Source organism: Microtus oregoni, unplaced genomic scaffold (genome assembly GCF_018167655.1).
Source record: "Microtus oregoni isolate MIOR12 unplaced genomic scaffold, Mior012 000000F_ref0000247, whole genome shotgun sequence".
NCBI classification, from domain to species: Eukaryota; Metazoa; Chordata; class Mammalia; order Rodentia; family Cricetidae; genus Microtus; species Microtus oregoni.
Window position 1 is genome coordinate 86,589,388 of NW_024543059.1, and position 21,107 is coordinate 86,610,494.

The following is a 21,107-nucleotide window of genomic DNA, read 5'->3' on the forward strand; positions in this document are numbered from 1 at the left end:
GGCTTTGCAGCTAAAGCTGAGTCAGGAAGCCTCTCTTAGATGAGGCGCTTGCTACTCTAGCAAGCAGAGTAGAACCGAGAAATTGCTGCTACCAAGAAACCAGGCACAATGCTTTCATTTTGTTCTAGAATTACTTCCCAAGCTGTCTCAGGCTTTATGTGGTAGCAGTTGTCCACGTGGGCGCCATATGTAGTAATAAGAGCGGCGGGGCTGCGTCCCCAACACCCCAGCCACCTGCCCGGCTAGCTTATGCCCCGAAATAATTACACGGACACTGTATTCTTTTAAACACTGCTTGGCCCATTCTCTTCTAGGCTAATTCTCACATATTAATTTAGCCCATTTCTAATCATCTGTGTATGGCACCCCAAGGTGCGCTTACCAGGAAGATTCTAGCCTATGTCCATCCTGGGTCGGAGCTTCATCCCGGGAGCGGGGCATGGCGTCTCTCTCAGGCGTCTGCTCCAGAGAGGAGAGCCGTCGAGACTGAGCTCACTTCCTCTTCCTCCCAGCGTCCTGTTCTGCCTACTCCTCCCACCTATCTTCCAACCAATAAAATGGGTCAAGGCAGTTCCTTTATTAGCCAAAGACCTTCCTCCATCACCTGCCTATATTTCCTGCCTGACTACTGACCAGTCAGTATTTTATTAAACCAATATGAGTTACAAATCTTTATAGTGTACAAGAACATTATCCCACAGCACTGCCAGTCTGGCCCCAGCTCATGAATGCTGGGATTACAGGCATGTGCCACCATGCCCCACATAATTCATGTTTTACAGGAGCAAAGAGCAGACATCTCATCTTTCAGTCAGGAAACATACCCTAAAGGAAGTCAGACTTGAGTTCTAAAGACATTCTAGGAGCTGAACAAAAGGCCTATTTAAGAACTTCTAGGCACATATGTCATTAGCCAAAGCATGACAGAAAGGGATGGCACAAGGTAAAGTACATCGTGTTTAAAGAGTTTAAATGTGAAGCGGGGATTGAGAGTAGGTAAAGAGAGAGGGATCAGAGACCTCCCTCTTCTCGCCCCAGATAGTACCATGTTAAAGATCATACATTTTATCCCTTAGGAAGTAAGGAACTTTTGACCCAGCATTTATTGAAGTGCTCTAGAAAATAGGTGTTATCACTAAATGCATAATAGATCCACAGAAGCCTGGTAGCTATCATGCATTATTATCTTCTAGTCTCTGTAGCCCAGGAGGTTGTGGGCATGGCTAACTGGGAGTTCTTACAAGGCAGCAATCAAGTTGTCAGCCTGGTCTGCAGTCATTGCAGGGTCAGCTAAGGGAGAAGCCACTTCCAGCCTCCCTCAAGCAATTGTTTGGGGCTAGTGGACTGGATTCTAATTCCTCTCCAGGGGTGTTCATTCTCTTGCCCGTGGGCCTTATGGTAAAAGAGCTCACAATATGGCGGCTGTGAGGTAGCAAGTGAGAGTGAAAACAGAAACTAGGTCCGAGTGTTGAAGCTGATCAGGGAGCAGCATTTCATCGCTTGCCATACTCTGTCCATCAGTAGCAAGTTGTTTGGCCTCCCTTTAACCTAAACGCATTTTAGAGGGAAGATCACACAAGAACCTGAATCTCAGGGGTCTTGGGAGCCATCTATGAAGCTGCCTACCAAGTGGACTTATGGCAGTAAGATTAGATGCTAGGAAATACTTAGGAGGCTCATGTAATAATCAGGTGAAAGATCTGAAAATCACTGTGGCTTTGGAGTGGAATGAACTAGTTAAAACTATCCTGGGTGTAGTGTCAGGACATCTTATTAATTTATAGAGCACGAAGGCAGTAAGGGGTAAGAAGGATATTTAATGTGTCATTCTTGTAGCTATCTTACTAAATAAGTATGTTTTACTAAATGTGACTGAAACTCATGTCCAGGTTGAAAATGCCACCCTCTCTGCTGCCTTGCCTTCATACTTTAGTAAACTCAGCTTGTCCTCAACCTGGCTGTCACTGTATGCGTCACTATATTGAAAGATCCCAGTTATTTCTGCCTGTTTAATCTCCTGTCTTTGCTCCCATTGCTATTCTTCTTTACTCAAGAATCACTCTATACCTAAACGTTTGAGAACACACTTCTAATTCTTTTTCCGTGTCCTTTTCTTTTCTTTAATCTAGATTCTAAAATGCCTGGTATCTGTGTATCTTTCAATCATTCAGCCAGCACTTATCACGGGCATACTTGGTGACCAGCACCTTACTAGGCCTCCCTGGGAACACGATGGTGAGCCAGACACTGCCCCTGTTCCTTTGGTCTCATTAGTAGTTCCTCTTCCTTCTCATCTCTCAGAAAGACCACAAATCCCTTAGGCACAGTTGTGAATTTGATGCCGAGTCAGACACTGCCCCTGTTCCTCTTGGTCCTTAAGGCACAGTTCCAGTTCCACCTGTCTGTGAGATGCTGTGAGATCACAGGCATGAATTCCCGTGCTCGCCACCTCCTGCAGCTGCTTCCAAGAGAACTCTGTATTTGACATTTAGAGACTATATAAGGTTGAAAGTGAGCGGTGGAGTCAGTTGTTAAGGGCAGTGAGGTTTTTTTTCTGATCTCTCCCCTCAGTCTGTAGCCATCAGTAGAGCACATGTCACCCTCTGACTTATTGGAATCACCTGCAGAACTCTGCAGACCTAACCTGTTAGATGTCTGGACCTCCCTTAGTCATTCTGGTTCAACATGTCAAAACTAAATGCAAAATGGGCTCCAAGGTGAATTTGGTGTCCAGCTAGATTAGAGGACTAGTGCGCTAGCAACCCTTATCTTTGTGCTGTTAATTGCTTTGTTTAAACACGGTCTTCCAAATAAACTCAAGCAGTAGTTGGAATGTTGGATAAAAATCACTGTGTCCATAGTGACTTTGCACTCTATTCCTAGAGGAGTCTTCATCCATCTGTGGAAATAACCAGGCTACTGTGTATTTTAAATAACGAAAACATGATGGACAGGGCTGGGGTGACAGCTTGGTGGTTATGAGCACTAGCAGCTCTTGCACAGGACCAGAGTTTAGTTCCCAGATCCTACATTGGGTGACTCACAACTGACAGCCCCAGGGGATCTGAAGCCTGCTTCTGGACTTCTCAGGTACCCACAGGCATAGGTACATGAGTGTACACACACACACACACACACACACACACACACACACACACACACACACACATTTTTAAAGCTATGCTTGGCAAATAACCAGATTTAGAGATAGTAGATCAACCAACAGATACATTAATGGATGTATTCTATCTCCTTTACTCTAAGAGCGTTCTGATTCTATGAGAAATTTAGAACAAAGACCAGTAGTTTTTTTTCCTGAAATTTTAATAAATCACATTCTATTCTTTAAGGAAGTATATTATTACTATCTTGCAAACAGGAGTTGTTAAAATGTGACTTAATAAGTTTTCTTTTCTCTTTAGTGTTATTCCTCTTTTAAGAGAGTCTGTTGGAATATTAATGCAAAGGACTCCTCGCTCACTGGAAAATACACTTCCCCAGTGCTATCAGAGGGTAAGTTTGCAAACCATTGTATTGCGTGTTTTTTCCAAACTGTTCATCTTGCATAAATATAGGTAGCATGTGCATGTAGTTTAATTATTCTTTCAAGACTGCATGGTGACCATGAACGTCATTCATATAAACTCAAGTAAACTCATTATAAAATGTTGAGCTTTACTAAAGAAAATGTGCATACTGTCCTTGCTACAAGTTGAGTTATTAAAAATTACAGACTACCAATAACTGACAAAATAAGTATATATTATAAGTATATAATTTTCTTAGTGATTGTCCTATTTCTGTGAGACCTGAGCTCTGGTTCTCTGAGGAGCAACAAGTGCTCTTAACTGCTGAAACCAACTCTCCCACATTCTCTTTGTTTTTTGTTTGTTATGTTTTGTTTTTGTGGTGTGCACTATGTATCAGATCCTCTCTAAGAGTCTAGAGACAGATGGTGAACAGAGAAAGATACTGTGCTCTCATGCAGCTCACAGTGTGGTGGGCATACAAATGATATGGGATACTGATAGTAAGAAAATGTCAGGGATGTGATGTGGGATTCCCTCTGTATGTTGTGAATACCATTAGTGAATAAAGAAACTGCCTTGGCCTGTTGATAGGGCAGGGCAGAGCTAGTCAGGGAAAACTAAACTGAATGCTGGGGAAAAGGAGGCAGAGTCAAGGAGAAGCCATGGAGTCTCTGCCAGAGACAGACATGCCAGAACCTTGCTGGTAGGCCACTAGCCTCATGGTAAAATATAAAATACTGGAGATGGGTTAATACTAGATATAAGAGCTAGCTAGCAATACACTTAAGTGATTGGCCAAGCAGTGATTTAAATAATATAGTTTCTGTGTGATTATTTTGGGAGTCTGGGCAGCCGGGAAAACAAACAAGTGGCTTCCTATGACAGTGATGCACACTGTGTGAAATGAAATGGGAATGTGGTAGATGCGGATGACTGCATCAGAGTCAGCAAGGAAGCCATAGCCAGGGAAACTGAAACCCTGATGACCAGAAGTGTCAGGTCATATACAGATCCTTACCAAGACTGTTCCAGAATGCGCGCACACACACACTCAAAACCGCTAATATGAGGCAGCTATGGCTGGAACTAATTTAGCGTATTTGGAGACTGGCAAAACTGGTTTTGTGGCTGCAGCATGATAAATAAAGGGAAAAGTGATTGCAAGGTTGGAAAGAAGGCAAGGACCAGATGTTAGGAGGTCTTGGTCACACTAGAGACTTAGACTCCACTCTCAGTGGGAAGATCTGGAGTGCTATGGCGCAGTGGGAATGTAATGAATTTCGTGCTTTAACAAGATTGTCCTATGTAGACAACATGTTTTTGGAAGGGCTGGCTGAGACTACTGTCCTTGGCAGCAAGAGGGAGGCAAATCCACATTTGGAGTGTGTTTTTGGAGGAGCGTTGCCTTAATGAGGGGGAAAGGGTGTTGTCTCACTGCTGGGTTTATGGTAATGCTACTGTTGAGGCCGAGACTAGGGTGGGAAATGTTTGAGAACAAGAAGTAAGTTTCTGTTTATTTTTAATTTTAAAGTAAGATTCTGTTTATAAGACATTAAGATTGAAATACTCAGTGGACATTTAGGGGGAATGACAGCTCAGTAGCACATGTGGCATCGTGGGCGCTGATTAGGACTGAAAAGATTTAAAGCGAGGCCGAGGAAGAAGCTCAGGGGTGGCGTGCTGTCTGGCGGGTGCAGGCCATGTCAGGTTCTCGGGGTGGGGACATGAGGACAGGAGAGTGTGTGAAGCATTGAGAAGGCATGCAGTGACCCCGGAAGAGATTCTCTGGGCTCTGTTGTCACCTCCAGGTTCAGAGCACAAGTGGACGAGACAGAAGAGGAATTAGGGGAGCTGCAGGATCAGAAGAGTGGGGAATGCCATTTCACCTTTATGCTGCTGCTTAACAGGATTTCCCGTATTCGCAAAAGCATGTCCATATTGCATGGATATTGAAAATCTTAACTTTAATTAAAGAAATGTCCCTCTGGCCTATTATCCTTTTCAAGGAACCTTTTCTGTGTAGTGAATTCTCTCATTTCTAAGTGTGTGTTGATTTCTGTCCTTTCTTTCCTCCCCCTTCTCCCATGGTCTACTGTGCCTTCTTTTTCTAACTCCATAACCCGACTGTACTTAAACACATCTCCGATCACTGTGCTGAAGTTAGAACTTCCACCTAGGTGCTCTCAGAGGTCTCGGCAGATTTAATAAGTGTGCGTCCCTTCTCTTTCCCCAACCCTTCTCAAAGTCACCAGAGCATTGGTACTCCACAGGGTTTGACCGAGCATCTGCTTTTTCTGATTTGCTGCTTAGGTGAATGTAGGCGGGAGGGCACTGTCTTGATCTTAATGCTGACGTCTGTCCCATGTTTCAGGTGCAGCAGCTACAAGGAGTTTACAGCTTACAAGAACAGCACTTCTGGACGCTCTGTTCTGATGTTTACGTTGGGACCTTGAAGCTCCTAGTCGCCCCTGATGCTGACGCTAGGTGGATCTTAAGCCAAACACATAATATTTTTACTCAGGTATGACTTATTACAAGCCTCTTTTGGGAGTCCTCTATTTCTCTGTATCTGCTAGCTCTACAATCCTATATTTAACATATCAAATATTGAAGCTTCTAAAGTAAAAGAAGAGTAAACAGTGTTCTCCATTCTGAGTCAAAATTCAGAAGGTCTTTATTTCCTTAACAGTCTCTCTCTTTTCTTTTTTCCAGTGCTGGGTGCTGGCCCAGGACCTTCCACTTTCGTTAGTATTGTTGACTAGAGTCTAGACGTTTTTCTAAGCAGAATTACTTTCCTGTAATGTATGTGTCACTGGGCACATAATTCTCTCTTCCTCTTTCTTCGCATCTCCAGACATGAATATAATATGCAGTCTAGTTAAGTTCAAGGCATTCCATAAATTAGAGATTCTGCCTCCTGATGAGAGCCACACATGCTTAGCTTCTTTATGAATGAATACGACACAGCTAATGTTAATTAGGATTTACATAATCCCAATCTTAAATGCAGTTAAGACTGCTATGCTGTGGGCTGGTTCCACTTGTTTAGAATTTTAACAGCTTTCTGAGCAGACACAGTGTATAAATGGGTCTCATCTCTGTAATGTGTATCACATGGCTTTCATAATGAAGCCTTGAGGCCCATGCAGTATATCTGAGTACTGGCTCCGTGTTTCAGGGACAAAAGGAGAGCAGCATGGCAGTAACCTTGTGCTTACTGCCCCTCCAGACCAAGGTCCCCCTCTCCTTTACCCTGTGTCTTCTCCCAGTTCCATCCTTGCAGCAAGGCTCCGGTGGGCTTCTAGGACACCCTGCACGCTCATGACTTGGTCAGCGAGTCACAGTCTTCCCTGTGAAAAGGAATGCAGCTTCTAGTGTGCGAACCATGCTCACAGCAGCTGGCTGCTGGGTCCTGAAGCTGTAACCGCAGCTGCAGCTGCAAAGGGAGATTTCCAAAGCCTTAAACTTGACCTTTGGAAATGGCTGCATTTGAATGTTCCCTCAGCTGCCTCTTCTGTTTCAGAAACTACATTTGGGCTTTGAATATTTAAAGCCATTTTATCAGCTAAGGTCCTGACTAGTTGATTTCATTCCTTGTAGCTGCCAAGAATTCCCTTTGAGGCTTGCTGTTTAGCTATTCAAAGCCCTTCCCCACCCCACCCCAGAGTAGTAGGGGTCACAGCTCTAAAATGGTCTGGAGAGATGGCTCAGTGGTTAAGGGCATTGCCTGCTCTTCCAAAGGTCCTGAGTTCAATTCCCAGCAACCACATGGTGGCTCACAACCATCTGTAAAGAGGCTTCGCACCCTCTTCTGGCCTTCAGGCATACAGACAGAATATTGTATACATAATAAATAAATAAATATTAAAAAAATAAAATATCTTATTCCTACACTGAGTGGTTTTAAAGTTTTTATTTAATTTTTTTTAATTCTCACATACCAGAATAGCATGTTTAAATAATTTATTTCCTTTGTGTTTATGCAGAAGGTGTGTCCTTGTAGCATGAGTAAATGTCAGATTTCATTTCATTTCACGATAGGCAGATCTTTAGATGACTTTGTATCTTAAGTTATATCTTCCTCATATCTCTCACTGATCAAAATGAACCCAGGTGGCTGCCTTTTTGAGGGGGACAAATCACCAAACACAGTGAGATGCCTGAGCAGGTAAAGGAACTGATCTGACATGATCCGAAGAGAGAGTTAACTCCCCTGGCCTCCACAAGCACCCACACACAAAATAAGTAGAAGTAAAAGTAAACAAAATCCCTTTCTTAAACTCATCCTGAAGCTTTCTCTTGTAGAAAGGGTCTAGTCTTGGTTCTAAAGCAGGAGAAAGAACTTCCTGCTGAGTTTCCTCTGTGTATTTGGTGTCTTTCTTAGAGCAGACCCTGAGTAAAAACGTAAGGAATGGGCTTTAGTTAAAGATTTTTTTTAAATGAAAACTTATATTGAGGTGACTTTAAATGTAAAGAAACAGAAATCAGAGAATTGTTTCCATTTCGTTACCCGATCTATATTTGTGGCGATCTGGGCATTGTCCTTTCTAATACCAGTTTTTTCTGAGCTGCTGAAGAATGGGCTTGCTTTGCATGTGTGTGGTGTGGAGAAGGGAGGTGCTGGAAGTCCCGGTGCTCAGACTCCTTCGAGAATAGTAGTTAGTGTAATCCAGTCCAGCAGAGTCTTCCTCGATATCCATCTAAGCTAATTTTTGAAATTAATTACCAGTTGATATCTGGAGAGATAGAAAGTTTGACTTTGTGTTTACTTAGAAACTGACAGAAGGGGAACTCTGGATGAGAAGCAGTTCAGTGGCTTATGGCTTTTGTTTCAACTGGCAAAGATCACTTGTTAATCTTAATGGTATACTTCACAATTATAATTGCAGCCTTAATAGACTTTGTTTTGCTAGAAATAATGTTTTAAGAAAAAAGTCTTAAGTATGTTCAAAGAAAGATCTGGAATATCCTTGAGGTCCATTACCCTCATCTATTCCTCAAAGCACAGAAGACAGCCAACCTACTACAAGTTCTCTCCTGGTAGAGCCCCTACTCAGTTTCCCAGCTTGCTCTCCCGGCTTATGCCGGTTTAATCCTGAGCCCCCAGCATCCTGAGCCCCCAGCATCCTGAGCCCCCAGCTTCCTGAGTCCCCCAGCTTCCTGCTTCTGCCTTTTGTGCTCTGTTCTCTAACCTCAAAATAGAAGTGAACAGTTATATCCAGGAAGGAATGAAAAAGCCTTCTCCAAGCACAAGTCAGAGCCCCTAAGTTACAGAAACCGTCTGCCTCCTCCAGTATCTTGTGTTCATAATTCCCCCCCCCCCCCCCCCTTCTCTGGCCAGTAGCATCATTCAGGCTTGTACTCTGCTTGTGTGATACGCACAGAAGAAGGGGCATCTTCCCTTGTCTAAGTGTTTTTTTTTTCCTTTTTATAATGGGCTTTAATGTTTATTGAGGATTGGCTTTGTTTGCCTGCTCTACAGACTCTTTCTTAGCCATTCTTCTCATCTTTCTTTATCACATGTACCTAAAATTCAGGAGCTGCATAGACAGCTCGGATCTTATGTGTTTTTTGTAGTAATAAGGGCGGCGGGGCTGCGTCCCCAGCACCCCAGCCGCCCACACTGCTAGCTTATGCCCCGAAATAATTACACGGATACTGTATTCTTTTAGACACTGCTTGGCCCATTCTCTTCTAGGTGAATTCTCACATATTAATTTAGCCCATTTCTAATCATCTGTGTATGGCACCCCAAGGTGCGCTTACCAGGAAGATTCTAGCCTATGTCCATCCTGGGTCGGAGCTTCATCCTGGGAGCGGGGCATGGCGTCTTTCTCAGGCGTCTGCTCCCGAGAGGAGAGCTGTTGAGACTCTGAGCTCACTTCCTCTTCCTCCCAGCGTTCTGTTCTGTTTACTCCACCTACCTATGTCCTAACCAATAAAATGGGCCAAGGCAGTTCCTTTATTAGCCAATGACCTTCCTCCATCAGTTTTTCATCAAACCATTAAGGTATAAATGTTTGTTGACCAACACTGACTGAGAGCCCACTAGGTTTTAGTTCCAGTGATAGGAATTAATGTATTCATTACCACAGGGCAGTTTACAGGAAAAGAAACCAGATCTGTTTTCTTTCTTTTTATTTTTTGTGTGTTTTGTGATGTTAAGTGAGCACTGAACTATATCCTTAGTTCTTGGTTCTTCTCACTGTGTCATTAAGTATCCCAGGCTGGCCTAGATCTTGCTCCATAGCCAGGGTAGCTTCAGAGTTGTAGTCTTCCTGCCCCTGCCTCTGTTTCAAGAGTTCTGGGATAACAGGTGTGTAATAATAACCTGTTATATTGTTATTCTTGACTTACGATTTAGTCATATTTATTTACAATTCATTAATTCTGTAGTATCTCTCATGGAAAAGTAAAATAGTTTTGCATGACTTCATTTTACATTTTTTAAAAAATTTTGTATTAGTGCTTGTTTTGTCTGCATGTGTGTGTCTTGCATATTGTCTGTGCTTAGTGTCAGCAGAGGCCAGAAGAGGGCATCAGATCCTCTGAGACTGGAGTTACAGCTAGAAGAACCTGGGTCCTCTGGAAGAGTAGGCAATGCTCTTAACCCATAGGCCATCTCTCTAGTCCCCCTTTTGCATTTTGAAGTGATAAAGAGTAGCATATTCAGTCAGAAACTCAAGAAAAAAAATGTGTTTATGATTTTGGTCCATACAAGTAAAACACAATTTTTACAGTCATATTCCTGTTTGTTTTCCTGACTTTAGCTTCTTCCTTGGAGCTATCCCAAGCCTGTATGTAGTAGCAGGCCAGCTTTTGGGGTAGAAACAGGGACAGTGGACTTAGAGGATTAAATTGACTAGCTGTCTTCCCCATTAGAGAAGGTGCAGAAGATAGCTGCCATGTCTTCCTGTGGCTAAGCTCTAGATCTCTTTGTCTCAGGCACTAGGGAACTTGCCCGAAGACTCTTGGAAATTTGGCTTTCTCTTTACATAGAAGGAAATTGAAGTGAACATGAGGAACTGGAGAACCAAGCTGCTGATCCCACTGGGACAGGTGGCTGCAGCAAATGACTTCTTTATCTTTGCAGTTGGGCTGAGCTTTTGTGGAAAGCTGTGATCCCCTCAGGGGACTGATATCAGTTTGAGTAATTAACTCATGATTATGCAAAGATAATTTATCTAGCCCCTTTGTTTTTCTCTTTCCTTTTCATCGCCTTGGGCTACTCATTTCTTATTACTGTCTTCCCCATGTTAAGACTGGGGTAATGGGAATGGCAGGCAATAAAAAAGGAGCCCAACTGTTTTGCCCATTTTACTTTCATTAGCAATTTTGTTTAAAAAGAAAAGATATTAAACAATATGTTTGGGCAACATTTTTACTTTCTATTAAGATTACACATATAAGAATTTTGCAAAATAGTTTCTCAGTCATCCGAGAGCCATCTGGATTGAGTTAATCAACTCGTATACTTGTAGTAAATCAGAATAATTTATAATAACAGCCTTTGTAGCAAGTGAAATTTTTTTCTCATACATTCACACATGATCCTGGCAACAGTGCCTACTCTAGGGTAGCGGGTTTATTAACTACTTGTTAAATATTAGATGTGCGTGTAAGACTCCTGCAAATGAGTAGCGCTGATTTTATCAACACTCTTTCACACTGTGGCGGACTGGGCTTCAGTTTTCATTTGTAGGTAAAGACCATCCAAACACCAAGTTCTTCCCACCAGCCCGTTAGCCAAAGAGAAGTGGAACAAGTGCATTCTCTGTCAGTTAGTACCAAGAGTTTTAGTTGGTCATGGGAAGGCTCTTGGGGGGGAGGCAAATGACCTATTTTGTGACAACCTAGGAGTCTGTAGCTTCTTAGTCAACTAGAATAAGTCCTGAAGCTAGCTCATGCATTCATTGGTATTGCACACAATCCTTCCACCTGAATTCCAGAAAAAAACAAGCCATAATAGAAATGAGTGTTTTGAGGAGTTGTTGGTGATTACTATTCTAAGGTCACTTTAATACTTCTTTATCCGCTACTGAGAACCTCTCCTTGTAAAGTATTGGCAAGACCCATCTTGTTTCTTTCTTTTTTCCCTACTTCTATTTAAAAGTAGGTTTTGATTAAAAGAAAGAAATTAATAGGATGTTAGTTCTTTCAGTAATATTTATTGACCTCTTGCTTTGTGTCAGATATTACAAAGGTTCTGGGAGTATGGAATGCAAAAGAAGACACATATGTTTCTCTTGGAGAGATTACATTCTAGTAGGAGAACAGAAATAACAAACACACTGAATAAGTGATCTTTTTGATCTTACAAGGCAGTGCAGGTGTGTCCAGAGTGTAGTGGTCTCAAGCTGACCTGACCAAGGGATAGGTATTGTGAGAGCGCAGGGAGACTGGGGGTGTCTGAAGTGTCTGCCTCTTCTTCAGCAAGCCTTGTTTTTCCTCTCTGGCTTAACATCTGACGAGTGGTGTCTTCTTCTGTCATTCCCTCTTCTTCTTGGTCCTGATAGAATATAAACTCTGTGAAGTCAAGGCTGTTTTGTTATGTTCTTTCTTCTTTTTGTATTCTTGGGTGAGAGACTATGCAAGAATAAATACTCGTTGGATTAAAAAATGAATGCATTTTGTAAGGGTTGTGAGGTCAGACCTCACTGACATCTGGGTAGGGTGTGATGAGAACATCTTGTGTAGTAAGTCTTTCTCTGTACCGCTAGCTCCCAAATAATGACACCGAGACTAATTATTAATTATGAAAGCTTGGCCTTAGCTTCGCTTGTCCCATTAGCTTTTATAACTTAAATTAACTCATTTAATTTAATCTATGTTCTGTTGTGTGGCATCCTTTCGTACTTTTCATGCTGCTTTCTCTAAGTCTGGCTTGCAACCCTGACTGTCTTCCTCTCCAAATTCTCTCTGTTCCCAGAACTTCCACTTTAACCTCTTCCTGCCTAGCCATTGGCCATTTAGCTCTTTAGTAAGCCAACCACAGTGACATGTCTTCACACAGTGTAAAGGAATATTGTGCAGCAGTTGTGTGACTGTCTTACCCAGCATAGTTACAGGAGAGCTATATAGCTAAGGGGTGTAAACAGACGAGGAGGAGGAGTAAGCAGTGAGCTCAAAGGGCAAGTAACGAGCCATGTTCATGGCAGCGTGGTGGCCATTATAAGGACTAAGGAACATAGGCTGTTGGATGGTTGGAAACATAGAGGGATGCTTGTCATTCTAGTTACTATTCTGAGAATAAGCAGAAATGGGAAAGCCAGGCAAGGGGCATTGATAAAATCTAGACAAGAGCTGATTGTGGCTAGGGTAGGTTCAAAGTGATAGAGATGATGGATAGTGGTCAAGATCTGGGTTTGGATAATATTTTGGGCGGGAAGCCACCAAGTTTTGCCAGTGGGTTGGATATTGGATGTGAGAAATGTAAAGATTTTTAGAAGGAGCAGTATGGAGGGTATGTCACTAGGTTTGATGGGAAGAAAGAGAGTACACTGGTCCTGTGCTGCCTCTTAAATACCCCCAATAAAATGTCAAGTTCCAGCGAAAGTTATAGATGCAAGCTCCCGTCTACACATAAACAAGGAGGTGTGGACACATACAAAGCTGACTCACAGTCTGGCTGTAAGACGAGACCAGTAGAGAACAAGTGTGGACTCCAAGGACTAAGCCTTCGGCTGTGTCCGTGCTTATTGCTCAGTGATAGAAAAAACAGTGACGGGGACTGACAGTTCGGCAAGTGATTGGCCAGTGAATATTCTCTGGCAGTGTCCTAGGGAAAGATGATTGGCACAGGGAGACTGATAATATGTATTATTCCTGATAATGAGGTCTGAGAACTGAGTATGGCATGGTATGAGCAGTTTGGAAGTTGCCTGTCAGATAGTTTTAGAAAATGGTGAGATGTAAAATCAGGGCTGAAGTGACTGCAAAAGCAAAGGAATTAGAGACTGTGACTGTAGGCATGTTTGGGAATTTCGATTACCCACAAGGGCAGGGATTGAGACTATCCAGGCAGGAAGGGGTACTGGGTTAAATAAAAGGTTTTTTTTTAAGGTAGAAGAAATTATAGTGTGTTTGATGCTAGTAGAAATGTCCCAGCTGAGAAAATAAAGTTGATAATATAGAAGAAATAGGGGGCAATTTAGAGTGCAGTGTTCTTGAATAGCAAGTTTATATCCCAAACTAAAGGAATTAGACTGTAAAATAAGTAACCATTTGCTGGTTGTTATTATTAAATAAATGCATATGTCGTCATGGGAAGAGTTAGCTTGGGGTCAGCTGGTTTTAATAGTGGCTAACTAATTGAGCACTGTCGTGTCCTCTAATGGTGATGGCAAATGCATAACTCCATCTAATAGCACGTGAACAGGGCATGTGATTAATAGCATAGAACTTTTTCCTGTAGTGGCTTGACAACTTCACAATGAAAATAGATTGTTTCTTAGAAGGAGAAGACAAAAATAATTCAGAGTGTTTCTTAGAAGCAGGAGACAAAAATCATTCCATTTTCAAAGACAAATGAGGTGGTGTTTGTTTTCCTGCCACTTTTCTAGAATGTTCATCTGTTATAGGTCTTAGGGGGTTGGGTATTCTAATTTTTCTCTCTATTTTTCAGGCTGGAGTGAGGCAGCTTTATGTACAGATTGACTTTGCAGCGATGTAGTCAATGAAAAGAAATTGTTTGAGGACCAAAATTTTCCAGTACTGTACAGTCCAAAGCATTGTACTGCCCAGTGCTCGAAAGGAGAGACGTCATCACTACAGCTCGGAAGCACCAAGCAGTGCAGGTAGAGCAGGTGTGCTCGGGGATCACAGCCGGATCTGCACAGACTGTGGCCTTGTGTGCTCTTCCCGCCAAGCCATCCTGATTACCAAGGTTTCTGGGTTTGTTCTAGGGTGTTGGGTTGTCTTTTTTTAAAATTTTTTTCTGGGGGTTCTTGCTGATCACCTTCAGCCCATCCTATCATCAGACCCAGCTAGTGAGAAATTCAGACCGTGGGCTGCCAATCTTCTGAGTGTCTTCACTAAAGCTGCTGGAAACCACTGCTTTTATTCCCACAAAACCAGTGTCGTTTTTACAAAAAGAAGTCAGTTTTCTATGTGATGTCACAGCTGTTGACGTTCTTCACTGTAATCATATGTTTGTAAAATTGTTTGTACCTTGCAAACTTATGAACCAAACCATATTGGGTTTTCAAAGTGCCTTTGTATCCAAAAATATATTTGCCAGCATAGAAATGTAAATGTACCATCAAAGGTCATATGTACGTTTTTTTAAATGGATATTCTGTAATTTGTACAAAATAAGACTTGCTAGTAACATATATAATTGTCTTTTGTGTATCTCCAGCATAGGTTTAAGTATATTAAATTTGTCTTATGAGAAAGGACATTATTTTGCTTTATAAAAAATTCAATGATCAGATTAAGATACTTTGTAGACTATTTTCAAAAGTGCAAATACATTAGAAAACCTCATTTAGACTGAAAAATCTGCTCCATTTCGGAGTCTGTAAAACCTTCACCTGTCCATGCTAAACCTTCCAGTAGCTCCCTTGTCATTTCTATAGATTCTGTTAATGATGGGAAAAGCACCACAGAGTTGGCAGAAATAACTGTGACAGTGACATTTTACATCTTTATATTCTTTTCACGTGCCAAGTCGTCCATTTTCTTTTCTTGGTTTTGTTTGCACAAATACAAGTTTCTCCCAGGAATTCTAGGACAGCATTTGATTGTGAGCTGCTATCACTGTGGAGCAGATGTGGGGATGTAGAATTCTTTCTAAAATGGGTGTCTTACAAATAGTTGATTTTCTAGGTCTTGGGTGTGTGAAAAATAAAATTGTGATGGGCATGACACATGCCTTTAATCCCAGCACTCCAGAGGCAGAGGCGGGCGGATCTCTGAGCTCCAGGGCAGTCTGGTCTCCAGGACAGTCTGGGCTCTGTAGAGAGACCCTGTCTTAAGTTACAAATAAACTGCAATTGGAGGTGACAGGTACTTAACACTCAAGTGTTCTTGGTGTTTTCTGAAGAGATGCTGTTTGGGTGAACATTTTCTCACCATGCTTCATTTATCCCTACAAATATCCCCTTTATTTTAAATAAGTTGATATTGTTAGCAAAATTTTAAAAACCTTGAAAGGCAAAAATTGAGAGTGTAGATCAGTGACAGATGCTTTATCAGTAAGGTGGCAGGATTCACTGGTGATTTTTGCCCGAGTTTTTGAGTACGTTTGGTCCTACTTCTAATCTATATTTTATGAGCTGTTCTATATTAGGAGTGCTATACCATCTCAACTGCAGCAGAACACCACCCAATGTCTGTGGTGCCCTTTGTGTAAATCGAGTGCTGATCTCAAACCCTCTTTGTTGTAAAGCTAAGACTCCCTGCAGTAGATTGTGTTTGGTTGAAGCAGATATGGTCTTCCAGGAGGGATTGTACCAGTGGAAACACCCTGGTCCTCGGCTGCTTTTTCATTTCCGTTCTGAGTACGTGAGTCTGGCAGTCCCGGGGATAGTCTGTGGGTTGGGGCATGCCACTGGACATGACAGGTCTAGACAAAGGCACAGATCAGCTGGGAGCCTTTACATCTGATCCTAGTGACTCTGTCACACTGCATGCTCAGAGTCTACTTTGCTGGTCATAAGATTTGCCAGATCTGCCTTTTCCACTGGGTCCTTAATTCCAAGTGAAGTTTGTGTCATTCTGTTTAACTAGACCCTCAGTTCACCCATCCATGAATGTTGCTTTTTTTCCTTTGATGAGGCATAGAATATGCTTGATGTGAAACAAATTTTGCACTTTGTTCAAAGAGCTTGCCAGCTCCTAACTTTTAGCAGGTTGGAATTTACATTTTTGCTTAATTAAATGTTGGCATATCCATGTGTACAAAAAAAATGTGAACAGAAACAACTTTTCACAGAAAGAAAGAAAGCTTGTCTTTTAGTGTTCTTGATACAGACATAATTCTAACCAGTGGTTCCATTAAGAAATACTACCTTGTTATGGTAATAAAATCAATTCAGAAGACTCCTACCATTAGGCTAATATTCTTTTAAAAAAAAAAGCCAATCTGAGTGTAAATTTGCCAATCTATGAATAACCAAAGTTTTTTCTCTGAATAGCAAACCCATTTGTTCAGGGAAAGTTTACCTTACCAGACAAACATCACCAACTAGGTGTATTTTAAAAATTCATTGTATTACTTGATGAAGAACTTGACCGAAGCTCAGCGTCCTCATATTGAAAGTTTTCCCGCGCATCTTTCTGAATGACAGTATCTAGTTATGTGTAGGCTGGTGTTCCTCTACTGTCATGCACCCCTCTGGGAGTGGAGGCACAAGATCATGCCAACAACGTCATTGTGATTTCCCTTTATCTAGGTTCTTCAATGCCTACACATAATGTACTGATAACCAAAATACTGTGACTTTTGTGTACCTCTCTAGAGCAGCCAAATCAGTAACCCGCAACGGAGCTGATAGAACTCTCGTGTTTTTACAGACAGTAACGTGGGAGCCACCCTGGTGTAGAACGCTGGGATTTAAGAGTAGCGTATTACTTACCATAGACTTTGACACCTAAGCAGAGACTGTGCTGGGAACAGTCTGGTTCTACTTCTCTCGTTTTCAGATGAGAAGCCTGAGGTCCAGAAAAGCTGTCATTTCCTTCCGATTACAGGGATCAGTGGTGGCGAAGCCAGTGCTCAAATGCGGTTGTCCGATGCCAAGTCAGGAGTTCTTAACGCCGTATTGTGCAGCTTCCCCTGCGTCATTGCCTTTCTGTAAATGTGACTAAGCATGGCTTGTGAATAAAGAGCTCCGACTTCTAGCTTTGGTCCACGAAGGCACTTTATAAATGGAATGTCGTCTCAGTTTTAATCCGTAATTGTGAAGTTTAGATTATTTCCATAGCATTTGTTGCAGAATAAATTATAATAACTACGTTTTATTCTTTCAAAACCAGCTCATGACTTGGAAAATGATGTGAGTGAATTTTTATTTCCCAAGACTCAGTCCAGTCTAATGCTGGCTTCCTTTCCTACTTTTGCTTATATACTGCATACTGGTTCCTTTAAGGTGCAGGCTGATTCAGAGGTCATGTCATTTCATCCCTGCCTGCCATGTTCTTTTTCAGTCACTGGAGAGTGTTTTTACTTTAAAAATAAATTCTCAGAACTGTGAAAATGGGGGGCAGTAAATGTATGGAACACATCTTTTACTTCAGTCAGGTAAAGTTCTGAAATCTTAATCAGAACTGCAAATATTAGGCCCCTCTTCATAAATATACCACCTTGGCCAAGTTAAGGTCTTTTGTTTGTTTGTTTTTCTATAAAGAGTCACCATTGTTGAAACACATTACTTTCTAATTCTCTGAAGAACATTCAGTAAACATTCTATGAAAGACTCTCAAGATATGTTTTACAGAGGCCGCCGTAATGATTCGGATCTCTACCACGGAGTCAAGACAAACAGTGAAAACTGAGTATCAAGGAAAGTGTTTGCAGATTATAGCAGAGAGGGGTAACTCTATTTAAAGGCCAACTGGGCAGGGCTTTTTTGATGAGGTAATCTTTGGTTTATATTTAGCCTCACTGCAGGTAACACAGAAAACAAGGTAGATAATCTCTGCTAAATATTTCTGTATCCAGGTACTTGAGGGCTTTTGTGTTCTCACATTTAATCCTCACATTTTTTAAAAGAGAATTTTGCATGATTTTATGATTGACGGCATCTTAAAATCTAGTCCATGATTCTCATAGCAGGAGGAAGAGTCCTTATCTGGGGAGAGTCTGGGTATAGCAGCAACTCGAGTCTCTCCTGATGACTATTTTTATAAGACCCAAGAAGTTGTAGCTCATCTGTGCAGACTCCTGGAAGATCAGTGAACACCCGAGGTGCCGTTGCTATGGGAACATTTACAAACTGCCTCCAGCCCGTTTCTTCCTGTGCTCTGCATATTTACTTCATAACTTGGCCTCAGGTCCAAAACCATGCTGGGGGAAATGGCGCTAGAACTCCTTAAGTCCATTTAAAAAGCAATTAGGAGAAAGCTGCATTGGAAGTCATGGCGGAGGTGTTCACTGACATCCTCTGTGTTGTCATGAAGAGTGCCTATCCTCAAGATCATCCCTGGGGAATTGTCTGCCAAAAGCACAGATCAATTTTCAGAGGATTAAGTAGTATCTGACTTACACACTGCATTTTACACAAGCCTTTTCAATATAAAAAGTCTGTTTCATAAATAGAAGCCTGTACCTCTACCACAGCTTTGAATACGAATTGGTAATTTTGACTGTGATGTTGGAAAGCATAAAAAAACAAAAAGAAGTCTTGTATATCCTTTCTACTTCGACTCAGTGGGTTTATGCTTACAGGCTCATGAAATATTTAGTTACCAGTGACTCTTGGCAGACTGTAGCAGACACGAACTAGGGACAGGAGGAAGCTGAGACTCGCTGCAGGAAACATCCCAGGAGTTCCGGTATTTTTGTCCAGCCTGGATTTCTATTCATTCTGTCCATTTCTTCCCAGAAGGCCTGTGAGTTGCTCAATCTCAGTTTTCTACTTTCCATGTTGTTGGGGGATTTGGCAGAACCGAGACTGTGCTGTGGCCATCTGGGCTGCACAGCCTCGCTCCGGACTGTGTCACCTCCCATGGTTTGGTGGAGAATTGCCATATCTTTTAAGGACTGTCTACTGCCCCCCAAATAGTTTGTCATCCAAAACTTTTTCAGTGATATCTCTTGGAGGTGTTTCTAATAAAAACACCATATGTATTAAATAATGTAAATGTCCCTAGAATACACTTACATTTTAGTCTTATTTCTCTTCGGTTTGTGTGTGTGTGTGTGTGTGTGTGTGTGTGTGTGTGTGTGTATTTTCTCCCCTAATTTGGAAACAATGTGACTGAGAATTTGCCAGCTCTCGTCTCCATATATTCTGAAGGTGCCCACTCTCTACCTTCCTGCCCTTGATGGTTTTAAACATGGCCAGTTCTGGATTTGGGGTTGATTCCTTTGGGAAAGATGGTAGCATCAAACCATTCTAACAGTGTTTACATACAAGGCTGGGTAGGAATGTCACAGATGAGCAAGCTGGAAGGTGTGAAAATGCCGCGCTGAGCGATGAGGGCTTGCCCAAGTGCCCCACCACAGAGCCACGATGTCGCTTTCCCGTTGTCTACATGCGCACATTCACGTATTTTGTTTGACTGCGATGTATTTTAAAATGATCATAAGCATCTGTGTTGGAAATTGTTTTTAATTAAATTTCTGTTTAAAAGTCACCCTGAGTCATGTCTCTGAGTCGAATGGAGCAGAAAGAACACTCGCAGAATCTGCAGAGCCCTGATGCTAAGGTGCTGACCCAGAGCCTCTTCCTGCACACTCTCTTTAGCTGGATCCCATCGTAGTGTTTTCCTGACTTCCACCAGGTTTTCCTCACCTCATTCTCTGAATGACCTCCTCTCTCATGAAGCTGACCTAGCCTGCATCCCCCTTCCAAAGCTTTCTCGTCAGCAGCAATTCCTTTGTAAAATATTTTTTGCCAGGTATGGTGGTGTACACCTTTAATCTCCGTACCCAGAAGGAGGCAAAAGCAGGAGGATCTCCTTGAGGTTGAGGCCAGTCCAATCTACAGAGTGAGTTCCAGGGTAGTTGGGGCTACAAATTAAGACCCTGTCTCTAAATATTCTTAAAATGAAAAAAAAAACAAAAAAGTTCCAGAAAAATCTTATACCATCTTGTCAAAGACATTCTTTTGTTCATTGCTGCCTTTCTACTTGTTTTGGTTTTTCCTTAGAAATGATCATTATTGTTTTGTTTTAAACTCTTAATCTACATTTATGTTTAGATTTTTTGGGGGGAGGTGTACATTCCTGGTATATAATGTTGACAAGCTACCTATCACTCAACACAACTTCCTATAAACTTTTTTCTTTTTGGATTTTGTTTTTTGTTTGTTTGTTTTTGTTTTTTTTTTTTTTCTTTTTGAGAAGGTGGCTGTCCTGGAACTCACTATGCAGACCAGGCTGGCCTCAAACTCACATGGATCCAGCTGCCTCTGCCTCCTGAATGCACCAGGCCCAGCTAAAGGTTTATGTATTTTGTGCACACAAGTACTTTGTCTACACACCAGAAGGGGGCACTGGACCGCACTATAGATGGTTGTAAGGTACATTGTGGTTGCTGGGATTTGAACTCAGGACCGCTAAAAGAGTTGAGCAGCTGGCCAGCACTCTTGACCACTAAGCCGTCTCTCCAATCCCTTTGAAAACTCTTAAATGCTTGTTTTCTTCCTTATTTGGTCATATTCCTCAGTGAAGCAATAAGCAATCTTTGCATCTAGACTGGAGGCACAACAGAGATGAAAAACCAGACACGTTAATGGATGTGAACAGAATGGTAGCAATTTACTAGTTTGCATTCTATGTCAAGGAAGAAAAGAAAATTAACAGCACTTTGGTGGTTCATTTGAACATTGTCAGTTTCTGTAACCTATCTCCGAGGTTTGAAAAGTCTACCACTGGGGCTCGAGAGATGTTCAGTGGCTAAGAGCACTG

At 41.9% G+C, this 21,107-nt stretch overlaps 1 protein-coding gene across 1 annotated transcript in view; it reads left to right on the top strand.

The window, feature by feature from the left end:
- Slc30a7 (solute carrier family 30 member 7) overlaps window positions 1-19,970 on the top strand; it is a 72,544-nt gene extending 52,574 nt beyond the window's left edge. The window contains exons 9-11 of the mRNA XM_041649844.1: window positions 3,423-3,513; window positions 5,902-6,051; window positions 14,155-19,970. Of these exons, the coding sequence (XP_041505778.1) occupies window positions 3,423-3,513; window positions 5,902-6,051; window positions 14,155-14,202 (289 nt within the window). The 3' untranslated portion in view covers window positions 14,203-19,970. The remainder of the gene's footprint in view (window positions 1-3,422; window positions 3,514-5,901; window positions 6,052-14,154) is intronic.
- Window positions 19,971-21,107: the final 1,137 nt, after the last annotated feature.